Below are 20,196 nucleotides of genomic sequence, written 5' to 3'. Positions count from 1 at the left end.
TCCCTTGCGTTAAACAAGAGCCTGACAATCCCTGTTGAGAATATCCCTGTTTTTAAAGACCAAGAGGACAAGCCCCCCTTAGGCTTTGTTTGCCCTTGCAGGCCCAGCTATGCAGCCTTCTGTTGCTATCATGACTGTATGTCAGGCTGTATCTGTATCGTCTAAAGCTATGGGTCCTTTTTCACAGACCCTGTAGCCTTAAACTTCTTTTTCATTATATTATTGCATTGATGGCCTGGCAGATACACTCTGCCAAATCCCCAGGATAAGTCTCCTGTCGTTTCACATGCAGTGGATCCTATGGCTCAAATGTTGGTTGGTGCAGATGCCCTGCAATAATCACCTAGAGCACTTTTGGTTAATCCTTGAATACTTGCATCAAGGAAGTCATGGGGTACAAAAATACTTTCTTACATCAGAAGTCAAGGACTCTGGTAGCAAAATCTTTTGCTTCCTTTTTTTTAAGAAAGTTCAATTCAGCCTTCCCCAGGCCTCAGGCTCCAAGCCCGGCACACCGTTCCGTTTTTGTAAGGCCTTGGCCGTCCAAGCCTTCAAAGTCCAAAAACAAAAAACAAAAAAAAAAAAGCGTCCTATGTTTACAAGTGGGGTGTAGTCTGTTGGCTTTGTTGGCTCTCTAGACACAGAACATTCCCCATGTCTGGGTTCAGAGTGTCATGACCAACGGCTACAAACTGGAATTTTACTACCTGCCTCCAAGTCCCGTTATCAAATTTGCCAAGGTAGATGGATCTCATCACTGCCCTAGATGAGCCGCTCTCTGTGGATCAAAAACCCACTTAAGACAGAAAAAACTTTGTTCCAACCCATTCACTGTCCCCAAGGCCAAGGGAGGGGTTCACCCAAATCTAGATCTAGAAGATGAAATCACCAGCACTCGCAGAACAAGAATTTCTTGTTCCTTGTTGTTTATTTTACATGCGTCGATTTAAACCAACATTTTGGCACCACACAGGGTCCCTTTGTCAGGGCGACATAGTGTGTTGACGCATGCTCAATAAAATGTAACAAGAAACTCACATCTGTTCTGTGATTGCTGGTGATTTTTGTCTTCCAGATCTTGAAACTTCACGGCACCATCCGTGTCATTGCTTTGAGCACCGCAACCTGTATTTTCCTGGTTGTTACTATCACCGTATGGAGTGCAGGTGACGCACTATAACACTTGACTATTCTAGATCTGAAGATTCTGAACAGGTTCCTACTTCAGACGCTGCTTTTTGGAACCTTTTCTCACTCACAAGGAAGCCTTCCTCTTTGCCATCACTTCTGCTAAGCTTGTTTCTAAATTGGAGACCTTAACTTGCACAGAGCCATTTCTGATCATGCAGAAGCGGAAAAGTTGTATTGAGGCCTCCATTCTCCCTATGGTGGTCTCTGCCCTCCCATCTTAACCAGGATATGGTTTTACCTTCTTTGTGTCCTGCACCAGAACCTCCTAAAGAAATATCCCTCTACTGTTTATGCGCAGTTTGGGGTTTACCTCTCTGCAACAGCTTCCATTGCATAAGCAGTGGTGGGCCTAATGAACACAGGGCCCTGGTGCAAGATTTTATCTTGGGCCCCCCCCCAGGGAGGGGGGGGGGGGCGTGAGAGCACATAGAACAGCTGATCGCTCCTGAAATGTCATTTCTATCTGACTTTGTGAATGCAGCGGAATGTGTGACCGCCAATAGGTAAAGCATTCCAACGCTTTCCCAGCGGTTCCAGGGCAGATCGGTTTTCCTGCACATACCATCTGCGATGCCGATCTGCCCTGGAACAGCTGAGAAAGCGTTGGAATGCTTCACCTATTAACGGTCACACATTACACCGGCGAAAAAATGGGCGGGATTACGTTAAATTGTGTGACCAGTCACGTGGCCCGGTCTGTACTCATTTAATCAGAGAAATAGATTATAATATGCAACATTACAGTGTAATTTTGCCTATGATGATCCATTTTTCTAATGAAACAAAATAACATCACCCCCCTTCCACTTCATCTGCGCCTCATTTGGACTCACCTGGCCAAAGCCTCACAGCATCCCAGCCAGACAGTGTGCAGGGGGCGGGGCATGTGACACACACACTTCTCCTCTCCCGCCACCAGTTACTAGGGACTCGGCCGGGAGTCGGAGTGGTGAGTCACACGACCCCGCCCCCTTGCTGAGAAGCCCGTCGGCAGTGCGGGACCGCAGGGACCCTGCACTGCCTCATATTCCACCAAGGGGGGTGCACAGGACCGTACCTCACTGGGCCCCCCCACAGCCTCAGGCCCCGGTGCAGCCACACCGGTTGCACCGACAGTATTTCCGCCCCTGTTCATAAGTCTTACTCCCTGTTCATCCTACTGCCAGAGCGTGGCACACGGGATGTCTTATGGTAGGGGTAAAGCCACACCAATTGCTTTGGGTGTTGAGATGGGGCCTGGGCAAAATCCCAACATGTGCAAAGAAAATTCATTCCTAAGGAAAGGATGTCTGTCACCCAACGATCAATGGCTCTTTAGGGATGAATGAGATTTGTCTGTGTATGCACAGAAGACATAAGGACCAGTCAGTCGAGTTCCCAGCAGCGGCTGTACGGTTCACCGCGAGCCACAGAATGAGAATCCTCCCGGAGCATGGACAGATGAGAAGACCTGGAGAGGGGCAGAGTGTGAAGGATAACTTTATGAAAGCAAAGTTCTTTAAGATGCTAAATACAATTAAACCTTTTACTGTAACTGACTTTCTCATCGTTTTAAAAGCTGAATTCAAGGCAGACAACTAAATACACAAATGAAATGCATATATAGGGGTTGTTTACCTGCCAAAGATTTTATAATTTTGTCTATAAAGGACTGAGATTTTTACACCTCCTACCAGATAGCACAGTCCTGTTTGGCAGCGGAAAGGGGACCTGATCTTTCTCTGCTGCAGTTTTACCTTCACTTATAGATTTCCTTCCCACCCTGTGACTGGACAATGAAAGAAGAAGCAACAGACTGATGAGCTCATCTTTCTGTACCTCTCCTCTGCCCCCCTATCGGCATGCTCCTTGCACGTCAACACACCCAATTGGTTCTTTGTACTGCTGCTCCCTTTCTGGGAGATCTGCTGTATATTGCCCTGCTTACATATTAAAAATATGTATTTAATCAATACATAACTACATTAGTTTGTGCCCTTTGTCTGACTAGAAAGTCCATGGTCCCATTGCACTCCTGACCGCAAAATCCCTTCAAGAAGCGGGTGCTGCGGTAGTCAACGGGTGGCAGCCGTGACAATCGTAAGCGAAAACAGAGAAACCGGCACTCCAAAATGACAAGCAAACGTCTATTTATTGACGTGCAGCATAGCAAGTAAAGCAGCAAACGTTTCGGGGGGGTCGCAGAGGATCCCCTTCCTCTAGTCCCCTGACTAGAGTTCAGCCCTAAGCATGCATGATGGATGCACTATGTGGCATACTTCTAGCCACTATAGGGAGCTTTTATAGGCTATGTACAAAACATCAATGTGAAAAATATGATGCGGCATACATATAATGTTAAAACTCACATGAAAGGGGTACATTTTTTGCAATAGCTTGAAATTAAAATTTGTTGAAATTACGCCATGGTTTCCTTCTTAATAAGCCTTGTATGGTTTTGTGTGATGGTGATAATATAATTTCACGCTTGGATACTGGGAAATGATAACATCAGCTCGTGATATTTATTTTCTACTGCAGGGAACGCAGGTGACTGACTCCCCTGGAGACTCAGTTGTATTTGTTCCCCTGGTTGTTCATTAGAGGACTTGCCTTATTGATATCTGTTATAATCTTAACAGTGTCTGGGTTGAGCAAAGGTAAATTATTTATTTTTTCCTTTCCCAGCGAGTGGTCTGGAATGGAGGAAACGCCAATGATTTGAGTTGTTTGTTTTAAACTAATACTGTGTAAATGCATTTTTTAAAGGGAATGCATAGCGGCTTCTTAAATATTTCCTTTCTTTATTATACATCATCTGTCTTCTGTATAAAATGCCGTTTAAACATCTCTATCATGGTGATTTGATGACAATTCAAACCTTCAGCCATGTGAATCGATGGGTTACCACCTGTGTTGTATAACGGGTTACTCATGGTCCTAAATGTAGTACACCCCTCCCTTCTAACTAGCGAATTCAACCAAAATACAAAAGGGCTTTCGTGGTGCACAAAAGAATGCCATATTTAAAGCAAATATTTATTTTAATATGTTAAAATACATTTGAGTATATCTCATTATACTTAATCTCCTCATTAAGAAATAAAAACAAGTCTCGTCGTGAACGTCTGTATATGGATGCCCCTCTTATCACCGTCCAGTCAATATTAGAGATGGTGTTTATAAATGGATAATAGTTCTTTGCTTAAATCCTTGTAATTATTTACATGTAGTATCTGGACAAATGCATAGGAAATTTGCACCTCTAAGGTCTTAGTCTGTATGAGTTTTGCCTTCAAAAAGGCTTCTTCAGGAGACAGATGCATTTGGATATGTGAAGAAACTGAGCTTCGGGCATGGGAGGTGGACAGCACCCCCCTGTCTAGGTTGGGGAAAACATGAGGAGAAAGAAACAGCCAAAGGTAGCTAAAAATACCTCAGTCGATATCTCCCTTGGTCATCCAGTGGCTTCCACCTACACAGTGGAAGTGGCCTAGGGATACCACCTGCGCAGACTTCCTGACATCAGAAATAGCGTTATTTATCTGGTTTCACATTTTATTTGATTTTTATTGCATATCGAGTGTTCATTACAGAAGCACACGCATTATATATCACCAAGGAATACAGATAAAGTTGCCAAGAGCGTGGTGCAAATCTCATGCCTAGCATGACCTCATGACATAAGGAAGATGTGTTGTGGATATTTTCCCTTTTAGTATGTCCAATTGTGAACATCAAATTAAGTCAATCCAAATAAGGTATAAGTAAGATGTGCAATCTTTAAGTGACACTAAACTCAGGAGTTAAATCTTAAAAATGCATTTAAGTACCTTTTAAAGGAGAACTATGAGGTTAGGGCTTTTCCCCGTAGTTCTCCTTAGGGTAACGGGAGGACACAAACTAGCATCCTCCCGTCACCCTAAGCTCAGTATACCGCGAGTGACAGCTGGCTCTGCCTATCTAGAGGCAGAGACAGCTGTACCCGCCCCCTCCCCCGTCCGTTCTGCCAGTCAGCACTGGAGGATCGGAGGGGGGGATTACAGTCCCTCCCCTGTCGCGGCAGAGAGCCGTGACAGGATCGAGAAATGAGCGAACGCCGGTATGTGTTCGCTCACTTCCCGATCTACTTAGCCGACCTGTGACAGTCTCATTGTCACAGGTCGGCTCAGATTATGAGGTGAGTGAAAAGCACTCACCTCATAGTTCTCCTTTTAACTATTAACAACACTGTATCTTATTTGTGTATCACTCGGCTGTAGATCCTCAAATCATCTCTGAATTGGTGCTGACACTGTCCTTCCTTCTGGAGGGGGGCTACTTTTGTTCTTCATTGTCCCTGTGTGTGTTGTAAAGTAGTCACCGCTCCAAGCTCAATCCGGTGATGGACTATGATCTCACTTTTAGTTTACTCATCTGTATTTAAATTGTAGTGCACCGTGGGAGTGAGCTTGGAGCGGTGACTACTTTAAAACACACACAGGGACCATGGGGAATAAAAGTAGCCCCCCTCCAGAAGGAAGCACATTGTCGGCACCAATTCAGAGATGATTGGAGGATCTACAGCCGAGTGATACACAAATAAGAGACATTTTTATTAATAGTTAAGGTACTTAACTCCTGAGTTTTTAGTGTCACTTTAACAATGAATGGAGGGAAAGGAGAAGGAAGGGGCAGAGGAGGGGCAAAGGAAAGGAAGAAGTAGCGACTAGGTCTTGTCATTTGAAGCTACCATCTCGGTAAGAGTTTAATATGGTACATCTGAGAACACCTCCTTTCCTGTTCTTGGGCAGCCTGCACCTGCCTTGACACATTCCATGTTGATTGGATGAAGGTGTCTATGCTTCCCGTGTGAATATAAATGTTGGGTATGTTGCTGACACTCATTCAAACTGAAGAAGTGGCTTGGATAAGCTGTTAATCTACAACATTACAGAACAAGGTCAGTTGCTGTATAAGTAACTTGAGGAATCTTGACAAGGTATGGAGGGGAAGGAGATGTAAGGGATAGAGTAGGAGAGAGGGAAGGAAACACAGGTAGCTACTAGGTCTCATCACTTAGGAGTGTCATCACAAGGTCTCATCACAATAGGAGTGGAAGCATTATACCATGGATGGACAAATGAATTTAGAAATGGGGAGTCAGTCTAACCAATCCAGGAATCTGCTGGTTTTCTTTTTTTTTAGGCGCTAACTCCATTGCCAATAACTAGATTAAACTTCAAAAGTTGGGCACCAGCTGTAATTTTTTTAGGAGCATTGACTACCTGGCTCCTGGGATTCGCCCTGCCCTGCATTTTTCTTTTAGTATATCTGAGACCGGGGGGGGGGGTTTGTTCCACAACTTTTACACCAGCTTTCCTGTTCTTGGACAGTAAACATCTGCCTGTCACATTCCATAGTTATTGGATTAAGGTGTCTGTGCTTCCTGTATGGATTTAAATGTTTGGGTTTGTTCCTGGCACTCTTGGATGAGCTATGAAACCTCAAGTCCACTTTAAAGTGACTACTACTAGCTATATTTACTAGACTTCTAAAATAGGAATCTGTATGTGGGTAACATTGGTCCCAAGTTCCCTGGTTATCTCCATCCATCCCAAGCTCTGGGAAACCGTAAGGCCCCGACTCAGTGGGCTTTGAACAGACTCGCGTGGCTTTTCCCTTTTTTATATTAAGCGTGGACGATCTCCCAGCTAGTTCTCTCTTTCAGATGGTTTAATTTCCACCTGCAGTCGTGAATCACAATCTCGCCAAGATCATCTTGTATTATGCAGTGGAATAAGCTGCACAGTCTAATGAACGGCGTCCCGCTGCAAAGGCGCCAAGCATCGGGCATGTGGAGATCAGACTATTATTCAGCCATCCAGAAGTGCTACTTAGAACTGAATTGGAATATGGGAAAACACAGAGGCAATGTATAAAGGGGATGAAAGGTTTCTCGTTGCTAGGAAGGTTGGGAGCGAAGGGAGGGAGAATGTATCAGCCAAAGATCCGTGGAGCTGTAGGTCATCTGTAGATGATAAGAAGCAGAGGCTGCAGATGATATCTAAGCAATTAGCCTTTGAGGGGAACTTTGGGTTGGAGACACACAGGAGGCTGGTATGAAGTACTAAGCTGCAGAATAAGCTTACAGCTACAGCAGAAATACTGCCAAACACTTTAAATTCACTTGTGTGAATGGTGTTACCTGTAAAATATATGTAACCCTTCAGTTTCACGCTTCCCTTTCACACTATATCAGCAACAGTTATTCATTGTTCCTGCGTCTTCTGTCACCAACCTGCACATTGGAATGGGGAGCTACAATCTACACCAGTGGTTTTCAACCTTGCTAGGGCCGGGACCCCTTGGTAACATTTGCCAAGTTGTGGTGACCCCCAACGGTAAAATTTAGGGTTGACGCGGCTGCTGCAGCGACATCTGGCGGCGTGGCGGGAGAACTGACACTGCTGCGCTAGGAGAGGGCTGAGGAGGACTCTCACCTAGCACAGCAGAAATCACACAGCGACCAACAGGTTAAGAACCACTGCTGTAACAGCCAAAATGGCAAACCATATAACACAAGCTGACGGTGTCAGCTTTTAATAATGATAATAAAAGGTTTGTTTTCTTTTGGAAAAAAATTACTATTGTCCTTCCTTCTCTCTCTCTCTCTCTCTCTCTCTCTCTCTCTCTCTCTCTCTCTTCTAGTTCTCAACCTGCCAAGCTGGAAACCGACCGGATTTCAAACCTCCCTTCCTGTTTGTTCTATCTTTCTAAGTTAACTCATCTTAAAACTTTCAGACGTTTCTGGGCCACGCTTGCCGCTCTCTTTGATGGAGATTGGCAGATGGACTTGCGAAAGCAAACGCAAATCAGACGGGGAAAGCTCGCTGCTCTTGTGGTTCCTTTAACCTGGTGCTGTCGCCTCCCTGCACCCATAGGTTCCTTTATATTGGAAGCTGACACAGCAGAAACTTAAAGCTGTACTCCAGGCAGATATTAAAGATACAAACAAGGCCAGTTCTGTGTTCAATATTATATCATTTAGTGTCAATTATTTTGTTTTGTTTACCTGAATTTGGCTCGGTATTCGCTTCTTGTGAATCCCGGTGCTGCAGAGCTCTGACTGAAGGAAGCAGTGTAAGAAGCCAATCAGGTGTGCTGCAGTGGAAGGAGCTTGCTGATTGGAAGAGAGAACAAAGCGACAAATGAGCTCTGCAGTCTGCTGTTTCTCATATCTCTGTCCAGTCACAGGCTGGAGGTGGGGAGGAGACCTGTAAGTGTTACTGAACTGCAGCAGAGAAATCTCAGGTCTCCTCTTCTGGCAGGCAGGGCTCTGCTGTTTTCAGAGCTGTGTAGATCTCAGAATGTGGTGGACAGAAACACAAATCCTTTTTCAGGTTGAGATTATTATTATCCCATGAGGCATTGCAAGACTGACAGTTACAGGCATGACTCCCAGAGTCAGGGGCACGTTGGCATTTGTTGTTGAAGCACAGCTGGAGGGCTGGAGTTGTCCGCCCCGGCACTAGATGGTGCTATTCTTTTGAGCTGAATGAATTCACTAACACATTATTATACATGAGGTAGCTGTTGTAGCTGTGGCAATGAATTATGTGAGAATGTGAAGGTTCAGTGGTTAGGTTGAGGTGGGATCACATCTCTTTATTTGTTCAAAACACTTTGATAGAAGCCACGCAAGGACCTGATTTTTGTTTTAGTATCAGCCTCTTGCAGTCCCTGTACAGTAGAGCTTAGACTGGGGAAGGGAAAAGCAGCACATGTGCTAATATAAGCACTGCAGCACAACATGCTAATAGGAGGAGAGAGCTCATTAGTCTGCTGCTTCTCCTTTCACTGTACAATCAGAGGGTGGGTCAGGACCTGTAACGTAACTGTTGCTGAACTGCAGCAGAGGAAAATTAGGGCTCCTCCCTTCCAGACAGCTGTGTGGCAGAGCTGTGCAGATTTCATAACTGGATCGTCTCCTATATAAATCCTTTGGCAGGTGAAACAATACCCTTCTATGTATTTCATCTGTGTATTTGGCTGTTTGCTCGTATCTCTCCAAGTGACAGAAGATATCTTCTTGGACAGTTGCCACCATTGGAAGATGTCCCCTCTCTTCCTTTTCTAGTGACCACACAACATTCCCACAATTATACTCCCAGAGACAGTGGTCACCAGGACTTGGGTGAATCTCCCCAGTGGGATACATACAACAATAAAACCTGACTGCTAGAGGTAGGGTGTGGGGAGCTGGATTGTGCAATATATTCAAAGTTCCTGATTGTTTGTCTTTCAATGTGGAGGGAATAGTCTCCCTATGGCCGGGTGGGCATTTCCGGTCCTTCACCTGTTGCGGACCTGTTCTTGTCCCATGAAGCTTTGTAAGACTGACAGTTGCAGGCATGACTCCCAGAGACGGGCTCCCCCCCCCCCCCAGTGCCCTAAGGCCTTGTTCACATTAGCAGCAAAGGGGCTGTAAAACCAGGCCGTTGCTCTGCCATTTTACCTCTCCCCCAGTCGCCTGCCGCAGCGTTAACACTGCGTCCGAACGGCGCTGTATACATTGCCACGGCCATGATTCTTTGCATAAAATATACAGCATGTTGCAGCTTGTCAAATGCAACCGTTGCAGTGAATGGGACCACCCTGCAACCGTGTGGGTACGCACTTGTGTTGTGGTATTGTAATAGGAATTCCTCATTGGAACTGCTTTCAGTAAGTGGCAGTATCGCCTCCTGAACACCGTGCCGCTGCTGCTCAACTGCCCCCCGAAAAGTGATCCACAGTGGGGTGCTTTTCAGAGGATGGAGGAGGATGCCCAACCATGGCCGGGAAGCCATCTTCAAACAACAACACATGAGAGCACCACTCATCAGGGCTTGGTATAGCTGAAAAAGTTGTATGCTGGACTTGTGAGCTAGAAAGATTCCTGAAGTGTATTAGGATTCTGTGCAGGAAAGTTTTAAACCGGCATCTGAATCGATCTTCTCCTGCTCCATCTGGATTCTTCCTATCTCACCAGTCCAGCATACATCTTATTCAGAGATGTCAAGCCCTGATGAAGCCCTTTGAGCCACTGTAACGTTGTTGTCTTTGTATGAATCAGGACTACAAATACATTTTTATCTGAACTTTACAAGACTGGCATCTGGCCTTTTCATCTTTACATGCCTGGCAATAAAACCCTGACGGGAGTTCTACTGAATCTTTCTAGGAATATGACATCCAAAGAACAAAAAAATGCTAAATTGAGCCTTTAATGTGGAGGTGGAAAGGTGATCAAATGCTCGTGTAGAAGGGAAATGCTGTACGTTATGACGCACAGACTTGCTGATATGTTTCTAATGCCTCATCTTGTCTATAGGGGTCTGTGGCTGCTGCGGAGCACTGCGTCCTCGCTATAAACGTCTGGTGGATAATATCTTTCCTGAAGACCCTAAAGTAAGTTCTTTCTTTTACTATTTAGTCTGCTTTGATATTCCTGTTCAAAGAAATACAAAGTGGCCTTGTAGAAGTATGTATCTGCAAAGCTTTCTTTTGCTAATTTTCCTACCATTGACAAAGGATGTAGCTCGGGGTTGGACCGAACCCGGACAGAACCTGACCTCCTCCAAATCCACTGCCACCCAATTAGCTGCACATAAAACAAAGGAGTGGGATGCTTGTAGTGACATCATTGACCTTATATGGCCATATTAGGCCATTATATTGACTAAATATTAGGGATGCACCAATACTGATTTTTCAGTATTGAGTACCAATATTTTGCTTTCGGTACTCACCGATACCTATACTGGTGCCAAGGCAATTTAGAAAGCCGGGCGGCGGGTAATGACATGCCGCCCGGATTCCTGATTGCCGGGAAGCCGGCTCCATGTTGTTTGGCCAGGAAACTGGCTTCCCTGCCAATCCTTATTGAGGCGGCTTCCTGGCCAATCAGAAAGCCTGGCAGCGAGTAATGACCCGCCCTCCCGGCTTCCTGACTGCCTGGGAAGCAGGCTTCCCAGCCAGTCAGCATCAAGCCGGCTGTTTGGCTGGCTCGATGCTGATTGGCCGGGAAGCCATCTTCAAACAACAACACATGAGAGCACCACAACCTGGCAAGATTTGGCCAGCTGGAAGCACTTTTGTAGGTCCGTATGCCATACGTCCTTGGCAGCGAAAGGGTTAAAGATGTAAAATGGGGGCCTTGTAGTGGAGATGGAAGGCTAGGAAATGGCTAGCACAGTTGTTTTATCTAGCGAGCCAGGTGGGGTAGCACTAAACAATGTAAGGAAACTCACAAAGGAAACAAAAACCTGAATGCAATAAAGCAGACGGTCTGAGGGTCGCGTGGCCCTGTGCAGAAGATAGTACCTTCGTCCTGTTTGGGAAGCGGCTGTGCAGAGCGTCAGCTATCTCCTTACTTTGTATGGTGTTGGAAATTCTGTGTTGGCTGGGAAGCCGGCTTCAATCAGAAAGGAGGCGGCTTTCCAGCCAATCAGGAAGCCGGGAGGCGGGTCATTACTCGCCACCTGGCTTCCTGATTGCCTGAGAAGCCGGCTACATGTTCCCCTATGCCTTCCGGTCAAAAGTTCTGCTATTGGGGAAGGTATCGGCGCATTTGGGCGAGTAATGCTCATAGGCCATTTGCATTTTAACCTACCAAATTTGAAGGTGCCCACGCTCGTATCAAGCTATTGATACAATTTATAGTTTTTATTTGCCAGTTGGTTGATTGCAGGCGTTGGGGTTTTTTTGATCAGATTTAATTTAAAAATTGTATACTGAATGGAATCTGAATTTATACAAAAAAAAAAGAAGTCTTGCATCGAAAGTCCTCTGCCACCAGATGATGCTGCTTTTCTGGGTTGAGTGACACCCAGCATTATTTAACCCACTTCCTGTTAGCCCAGGACATCAAGCACCCATCCTATGGTGGTGTTTCCTCAGGCCGCTGTGGGCACACAGGGGAGTGCTGCAGAATTCAGGACCGGCAAGAAGAGCTATGAGTATTTGGCATCATTGGAGACTGCAGAGTGTTTTGTTTCCAGACAAACATAACCTGCCTTAGGGCAGGTTCACACCATTTTCTGGTCCAGATCTGGTCTGGAAAATGGTGTGAACTTGCCCGCAGTTCCAGTGCATTCCAGACCAGACAAAATGAGACAAGCAGTATTTTTCTGGTCTGGTCTGGAACAGACTGTGCTGGTGTTAACAGAGGCCAGAAATAGCATAGGGATACATTGGGATGCATTTTGGGTCCGGAAACAAACTGGCCTGGTCTGGAGATGATGTGAATGAGTCCTAAGGCCTTGTTCACACCAAGTGCGTTCCAGGAGCAGAGCAGTTACAGACCGGAGCAAAACTCAGTGCGGGTCCAGAGCAGGTAAAAAAACTGCACTTTTTTACCAGCTCTGGAATGCATGCAAACGCATCAAAAACACATGCAAACGCACTAAAAGCCCATTTTTAAACTTTTTTTTTTTAACCAAAAACGGCCCAGAGCGCATCAAAAACGGTGTACAGTGATGTGCCGGCATAATCACTGTGCAGCACTACTACAAGGAAAGGAGAGTCTGAACATGTAATGAACAGATATGGCTGTCTGTGCCTACGTATTAGCATAAGCTATACATAGAAAATAAGATCTTCTAAAAGGTGAACATACACTAATAACATCGTTGACATAGGCTCCATTCAAACCTAGACGTAACATCGCTCAAAGCCAAGCGCAACAGAATGCTCAAGTCAAGGAATCCCGTTCATTTTTGTGGCGCCTCTTCACACCTGAGCATTTTGTTGTGTAAAGTTTCCTATTGAAGTCTATGAGACAAAAAAGTGCTGTAATCTGCCAAAAGGTAGCTCATGTACTTTTTATAGCGACTGGTGTTTTTGTGCTTGCAACAAAATGCTCAGGTGTGAACAGGGACCATTGAATGAATGGGATCCTTTGACTTGAGCGGTTTGTCGCGCTTAGCTTTTGAGCAACAAAATGCCTGCGTGTGAATGGGCACTAAAGTGGAACTGTACCCGAAGAGTGAAGATTTGTTGTGTTATAGGGAACATATAGAAATCTTAATTGTTCCTAAGCAGAACCCTAAAAATGTCCCTTTTGTCTTGAATTTGTGAAAAATATCAGTGCTCCTTTTTGGTATGCGAGTGTCTAGGCACCTCTTTTGTCTACAGCCCTCATAGCTGTATATCTGCAGCATGAGATCTATTAACTGCAGCCTCTGACTGCTAATCTGGAGATTTGGAGTGGGATCTGGTGATGTCACTGTTCTCCTTGCTGGAGGCTCTGACATGAGGAAGGAAAGCACTGCCTCTACCAAGATGGCCGCCTCTACTGCAGAACAAGGCTTGGTAAATCAGTAAAGGGGAAATTATCAGCTGGAAGGTGACCACAAGCCATACTGGTGACCATTTTTTTTGCTCTCTGCTTGCCTTTTTTGGGGGAATAGCTTCCGCAGTTCAATCCTCCTTTAAGCTAATTGCATGTATAGCCAAAGAACATAAAAAAAAAGTGGGTTTTTTTTCTTCTGTTTTCAGGATGGGCTCGTTAAAGCCGACATGGAGAAACTCACATTCTATGCTGTGTCTGCCCCGGAGAAACTTGACCGCATTGGGGCATACCTGGCGGAAAGGTTGAGCAGAGACGTGGTGCGGCATCGCTACGGGTGAGTGACGTTTGTTTTGTGTTCAAGTTGTACAAAGTCGGAGGGAAAACTTTGTCACTGCTGTTTAAAACTTCAGGTGAGGAAAAATAAGCAGGAATCCTTTTTTCCTTAGAAATGGGAGTCTGCAGTACAAATCTGGAACCTCCTTGAAGGCCAACTCCAACCTGATGGTTTTTGTTGTGTTATAAATGCAATGGGGAAGGGCTAGAACAGCAGTAGGCAACCTTGGCACATCTGGGGGTCATGCCTGTGGCTGTCAGATTATTGCAGTACCTCACGAGACTTGTAGTTCCACAGCAGTTAGCGTTCTGCGGTTGTCTACCCCTGGGCTAGAACACCAGGTTTTGAGGTGACCCTGTCGCATAATAAATTAAGCAAGCATGTACTTGTAAAGAGAAGAAGGCATACTTGACTTTCCTGCTGCCCGCCCTGCTGAACTCACCTCCTTTTGTGGCCTCTAGTCCCTTGAAGTCTACTGGGTAACTGACACTTTGGGGAGTGTCAATCTCCTGGGTCACCTGTAGTGCCCACTGGTTCCTCCACCTGACCTCCATGTCACTCCAGAAGGAACACTGTTGCATTACAGAGGTGGACGCTTGGTAAGATGTCCATTTCCAAGCAGATGAAGGGGGACCATTTGTCACGAGTGAAATGGTGGGTTTAGTGGCAGGGCCAATTGGAAAGGTAAACACCCCCTCTCTCTTTGCAGGTACTTGGTTGCTTGATAGAGTTTAATTGGGAGACAGGGCCATTTGCCAGACAGATCTTTTCGGTTTGTAAGGGTTAGAACTTCTGTCCATGCCTTCCCGTCCTGGTGAGAACCGCTCCTCTATTTCGTACCTTGTCACAGGGACAGGAAGTTGAGGAAAATCTCCACAGTAGGGTCACAAAAAATGCCTGGCATACATTTTAACTCTTTCCCACTGTATCCAAAAATAAGAACACTTTGAGAGCAGTTGGGCTGTACTACCCAGAGTCTTCCTATTGTGAAAACTCAAAATAAGGATGGTAACGTTGTTATATTGGTTCATTTCCTAGTACCGTGTCCCAGTCTCAAAGTGCAGCTCTTATTATTGCTGTCATTTTTTAAGATAATTTCTGTTTTTTATTGGCTTGTGAAGAATGACGTCCCATACATTGTCTAGTTGGTAAAATACATGTTTGTATTGTTAGCAATGTCTTCATTGCAATGGAGGCCCTGGATCAGCTCCTCATGGCCTGCCACTCCCAGAGCATCAAGCCGTTCGTGGAGAGCTTTCTGCATATGGTGGCCAAGCTTCTAGAGTCTGGAGAACCCAAGCTTCAGGTCTACGGAACAAATTCTGTAAGTTGTCAATTCTTCAATATCTTATTGGAATCGAAATTCCCTTGACTGTTGAATGTGTGTACATGCTTGTCTTGCTCAAACAAAGAGCAATCTGTGGACCATCCAAGCGGGCACTGTCCCTCTAGATCAGGGCTCTGGCCCTCCAACTTTGGTGAAACTGGATATCCCATAATGCATCTGCCTCTGGAGTTCATGCCTGTTGCTGTCAGTCTTGCAGTGCCTCATGGGACTTGTAGCTTAAAGGAGAACTATGGGGTCAGTGTACTGACCCCATAGCCAACCTATGGGGTCAGTACACTACTGAGCCAACCTGTGACAGTCTCATTGTCACAGGTTGGCTAGAACTATGAGGTGAGTGGAAATCACTCATCTCATAGTTCTCCTTTAACCACGGCTGACGTTTTGGCTCTGCTCTAGATGATTGGAGCTTTACTTGCCTATAATAAATGCCACAAGCATGGAAAGGTACTTTAGAAGAGAACTATGGACCAACCTTTTTTTTGGCTAGGGTACTTCAGGGTCACAGGAGGGCATTTACTAATGTAAACCAGTGACTCAAAACTCAGTATATAGCAAGCTATTGCCCTGCTATATGCTGGGAGCGCAGAGCCGCGCTGCAGCCGACACTGATCCCACCAATACTGTCTAGATCCACCCTGCTGGCTGACTGACGTGCTCTGCCCGCCCCCTCCCCTGCCCATTCCTTCAGTCTTTGGAATGTGGGAGGAAACCGGTGCACCTGACAAAACCCTCACAAGCACAGAGAGAACATACAAACTCCTTGCAGGTAGTGTCCTGACCGGGATTCAAACCCTGGACCCCGCAGTGCTGCAAGGCAGATGTATTAACCACTATGCCACTGTGGCTGTGTAGCAACATAACGCTTGTGATGGTGAGGGTCCATTGGTTAGCGCGGCCACATGACCACGCTGACCAATTTTAAAAATCTTTTCTGGTCACGTGACTGCGCTGACCAAAAGTTTTTTTCTATTGGAATGCAGGCCTAGATGAAAGAAGGCTCAGAAGAGATTCTCATTGATGAGCGTGGACACCTTGGCGCACTGATCAATGACTGCTCTCCATTGCAAGCATTATGTAACCTCACGGTCTGTGTAGAGAAGTGTTCAAGTAAGGATCATTATACAGGTGTCTGCATTGGGCGATGGTCATCTGTGCAACTTGATCTATGCCCAGAGAGAGGTGTTAAAACAGCATTGTATGTGGCAGACAATAGATGTCTCATCCCCCGCCTCTATTCAAGCATGGCTTCTTCATTTTTACATAACTGGCTACTTTCACACCACTTTTGAACCAGTCCTCCTCACTCTCTAGGTTGAGGGGTGGGGGGTGAGACACCTATTGCCTGCCACATACATGCCCTCTCTCTGGGCAGCTTTCCCCCAAAAAAAAAAAAAAAAACTGCATTTCCTTTGCAGCATTTTGCATAAAAAAAAAAGCTCTACAAAAAAAAAAAAGTTTTAATTGTTTTAAAATTTTATATTCTTCTTTTGAAACTTGTTTCTTTCCTCCGTTATTTTTAAACTGTACAGCGTCTCCTTTATTTTAGCTCCGGTGATCTGATAACTTCAAGCCTCTCCTTTTTTTGTGGCACGATAACCGCATATTCTTTCGCTGTCAGTCTTCGGCACAAAACTGCGTCTTTATTCAGATCCCACTTTTTCCGTTCAGTAAAATATTCATAAAATACTCATCTTGCAAAAAAAGTAGGTCAAGATTGTCCTCCTCTTGGCAAGCCGAGCTCCGGTTTGATGTTATCTCTCTAATCGCTCCCAGAGCTATTTTTAAGCTCCTGTTTCTGTGTTTTTAAGAAGCCGGATTGAGTCACCGAAAATAAATTGTTCGTTATCGGTGAGGATCTTTGTAAGGAATAAGTGTTGGGACGGGTTTAGAAAGTTGGCGGAAAAAGCGGATCTCCGCCTCCTTCTTGATGGCATGAGAGTGGGACAGTGAGATGGTAATAAACTTTGCAAAGGGTATTCCTTCCCTATCATGTGTCTGCGCTGGCTCTTCAATAATTCATTGTGCTTGGCTAAAGCTGGGACCTTTTAGCCAAGCACAAAGGTCCCGTATTTGTAATAACATCCATAAGAAAAATATCAGAACATTTAATAATGCCATAAGAATGACGTTCACAATTTTATTTAATTTTAACATTGGATTTTGGGAATTAATAGAATTTCCCAAATGAAAACCACATTCGCTGTTAGAATTTTGTCTGCTTAAAGGAGAACTATGAGATGAGTGATTTCCACTCACCTCATAGTTCTAGCCGACCTGTGACAATGAGACTGTCCCAGGTCGGCTCAGTAGATCGGGAGGTGAGCGAACACATACCGGAGTTCGCTCACCTCTCGATCCTGTCACGGCTCTCTGCCGTGATAGGGGAGGGGATGGATTCTCCCCTCCCCGCTCCGATCTGCCAGCGCTGACTGGCGGAACGGACGGGGGAGGGGCGGGGACAGCTGGCACTGCCTCTAGATAGGCAGAGCCAGCTGTCACTCACGCAGCTGGGCGGATCTCGACATCGATGTCGGGATCCGCTGCGGCGTCTCAGTATACCGCGAGCTGTAGCTCGCGGTATACTGAGCCTAGGGTGACGGGAGGACGCTAGTTTGTGTCCTCCCGTTACCCTAAGGAGAACTATGGGGAAAAGCCCTGACCCCATAGTTCTCCTTTAACAAAGTTTCCATCCTGTTTCCTTTTTTTTTTTTCCCCCGTGTCACTTTGGTCAAAAACAATTGTGAATTTGATCATCTTTAGTTACACTAGGTAGCGTTATGCCACATTTGTTCATGATTGGACTTGTGAATTGAATGAGATGGAATAGGAAAGGTTAACGTAGAACTCTCGGCAAATAAAATCTTTTAACTTGCACTTGTGTTCCCTGTGATGGTTTATATCACTAGAAGTGCACTTTGTACATTTTACAAAACATTCTGTCTCTCCTTATCGTCTAGTTTGTCAAGTTTGCGAACATTGAAGAAGACACTCCCTCCTATCACCGGCGCTACGATTTCTTTGTGTCCAGGTTCAGCGCAATGTGTCACTCCTGTCACAGCGACCCCGAAGTGCAGACAGAGTAAGTCAAAGATGAAAGTTCCCCTTCACATGACACGCGTAGCAAGCGTTCTTTCCCCGTTAATGTGTTCCCACCTTGTCTCGCAGAATAAGAATTGCAGGCATACGAGGGATCCAAGGTGTTGTCCGCAAAACCGTAAATGACGAGCTTCGCGCCACAATATGGGAGCCGCAACACATGGATAAAATCGTTCCGTCGTTGCTGTTTAATATGCAGAAGATCGAGGACAATGACAGGTATGTAAGCAAAGAGAACAAGAACACAGAGAGGAAAAAAAAGGGAAGAGACATTATTGCCCAACCAGCCAGTAAGATTCTAGCTCTCATTTCTCTTGTGCACATTGGAAAAGGAAAGCTATCAAAGGTCGTTTTGATTGGCCGCAGGGTCTTGCAAAGATTGAGATCCCTGACCCACCCAATGCCAGCCATGTGTAAGTCAGCCAGTGAGCAGCAGAGAATTTAGATCGTCACTTCTTTTGCAACTGATGGCTCCCAAATAAGAGCTGAGTTTTTGTTTTTTTTCTGCAATAATGATATGCTAAGGAGGGGATGGGAGTTTATCATTGTATTTTTGGAAAAGATGACTGTTCAGCTAACCATACACTATACAGTCTGGGTGTACAGTCTCCTTTAGAATTACCAAATCTGTGTAATGAAGCAGGAGCTTGTATTACTTTACACTTCCTGGTAGATCTAAAAGGAGATTGTATAATCGGATTGTATCGTGTATGGCCAGCCTTGAGGGGGGTGTAAAGCTGGAGTTCCCTTTAAGGCTACTGTCGCCCGTGGTGGGATAGCAGCCGGCGGGGGGAACCACAACAGACAGTGGGGTACCCCTTGAGGGGGGGGGGGGGGGGTGTAAAGCTGGAGTTCCCCTCTTAAAGCTACTGTTGCCTGTGGTGGGATAGCAGCCTGCGGGTGGAGCAGACAGTGGGGTACACAGGCCCACAGGTGGTGTCAAGACTTTGACACAGGTGGTGTCAAAGTCTCTTAATACTACTCGACTGTGGGCTCTTCATTGGTTTAAATTCAACATGTTCACAGTTTACTCTGAGGGGAAGATTTATAAATCATCTGACCACCCTCATGGTCGGTGAATGCCGTTCACATAGTATCCACACCACCAAATGGAGCCGAGGAGCATAGGAAATTTCCATGCTCCTCAGCCCCATCTAGTGGTGTGAACAGCATTCGCCCAAAGTATAGCTGAGCATATCTGTATAAAAAATAAGTCAAGGCAAATGGACTTGCTGTGTTTTTCTTGACGTTTCACTGGTCATCCAATCAGCTTTCTCAATTCTGAATTGAGAAAGCTGGTTGGATGACCAGTGAAACGTCTTCAAGAAAAATACAGCAAGTCCAGTTGCCTTGACTTATTTTTTTACAGCTATACCATGACCTGGATGAATGAGAACCTTCACCGACATATAGCTGAGCAGACTATTTATAAATCATTCCATAAAAGTATGCTTCCCCTGTTACATTGGAGAGATTGGTTTTTGCCTAACATGAAGAATATCTCCTGCAGTATGGCAGCGACTATTCACAAATATTCCATCACACAATGTCAACACAGTACAAAATGAACTCATCTGCTCGCAGGGAATCCAACGACAGTGCTGCCTTGTCGGAATCAAAGCCGTCCTTCAGTTGTCTCCTCTGTGCGGCGCTTGCAGTGCAGTTAGCGAGCAACGTTTCCTGAATAGTGATTTTTTTTTCTCTTGCAGCCGCATCGGCCCCCCGGCATCCCCAAGCGTCACTGAAAAAGAGGAGAACCCTGGGGTCCTGGCCGAAAACTGCTTCAGAGAATTACTTGGAAGAGCCGCTTACGGAAATATGAATAATGCCGTGCGGCCAGTGTTTGCGTAAGTATAAATATATAAGTCTATAAAAATATCAAAGTGTCTGTGTGTGTGTGTGTGTGTGTGTGTGTGTATATATATATATATA

General features: G+C 45.4%; 1 protein-coding gene across 3 annotated transcripts in view; it reads left to right on the top strand.

Annotated features, from left to right (window-relative positions):
• The first annotated feature begins 10,529 nt into the window (after positions 1-10,529).
• The window catches only part of EFR3A (EFR3 homolog A), a 77,240-nt gene continuing 67,573 nt past the window's right edge, over positions 10,530-20,196 (top strand). For all 3 annotated transcript variants that reach the window (XM_018569978.1, XM_018569979.1, XM_018569980.1), the window contains exons 1-6: positions 10,530-10,602; positions 13,693-13,820; positions 14,994-15,144; positions 18,126-18,247; positions 18,334-18,483; positions 19,974-20,111. In XM_018569978.1, the coding sequence (XP_018425480.1) occupies positions 13,714-13,820; positions 14,994-15,144; positions 18,126-18,247; positions 18,334-18,483; positions 19,974-20,111 (668 nt within the window). In that variant the 5' untranslated portion in view covers positions 10,530-10,602; positions 13,693-13,713. The remainder of the gene's footprint in view (positions 10,603-13,692; positions 13,821-14,993; positions 15,145-18,125; positions 18,248-18,333; positions 18,484-19,973; positions 20,112-20,196) is intronic.

This window comes from Nanorana parkeri, unplaced genomic scaffold (assembly GCF_000935625.1).
Source record: "Nanorana parkeri isolate BGI_ZX_2015 unplaced genomic scaffold, ASM93562v1 scaffold1437, whole genome shotgun sequence".
NCBI lineage: Eukaryota > Metazoa > Chordata > Amphibia > Anura > Dicroglossidae > Nanorana > Nanorana parkeri.
The sequence above is the reverse complement of the archived record's forward strand: the minus strand, read 5'-3'. Positions and strand labels throughout refer to the sequence as shown.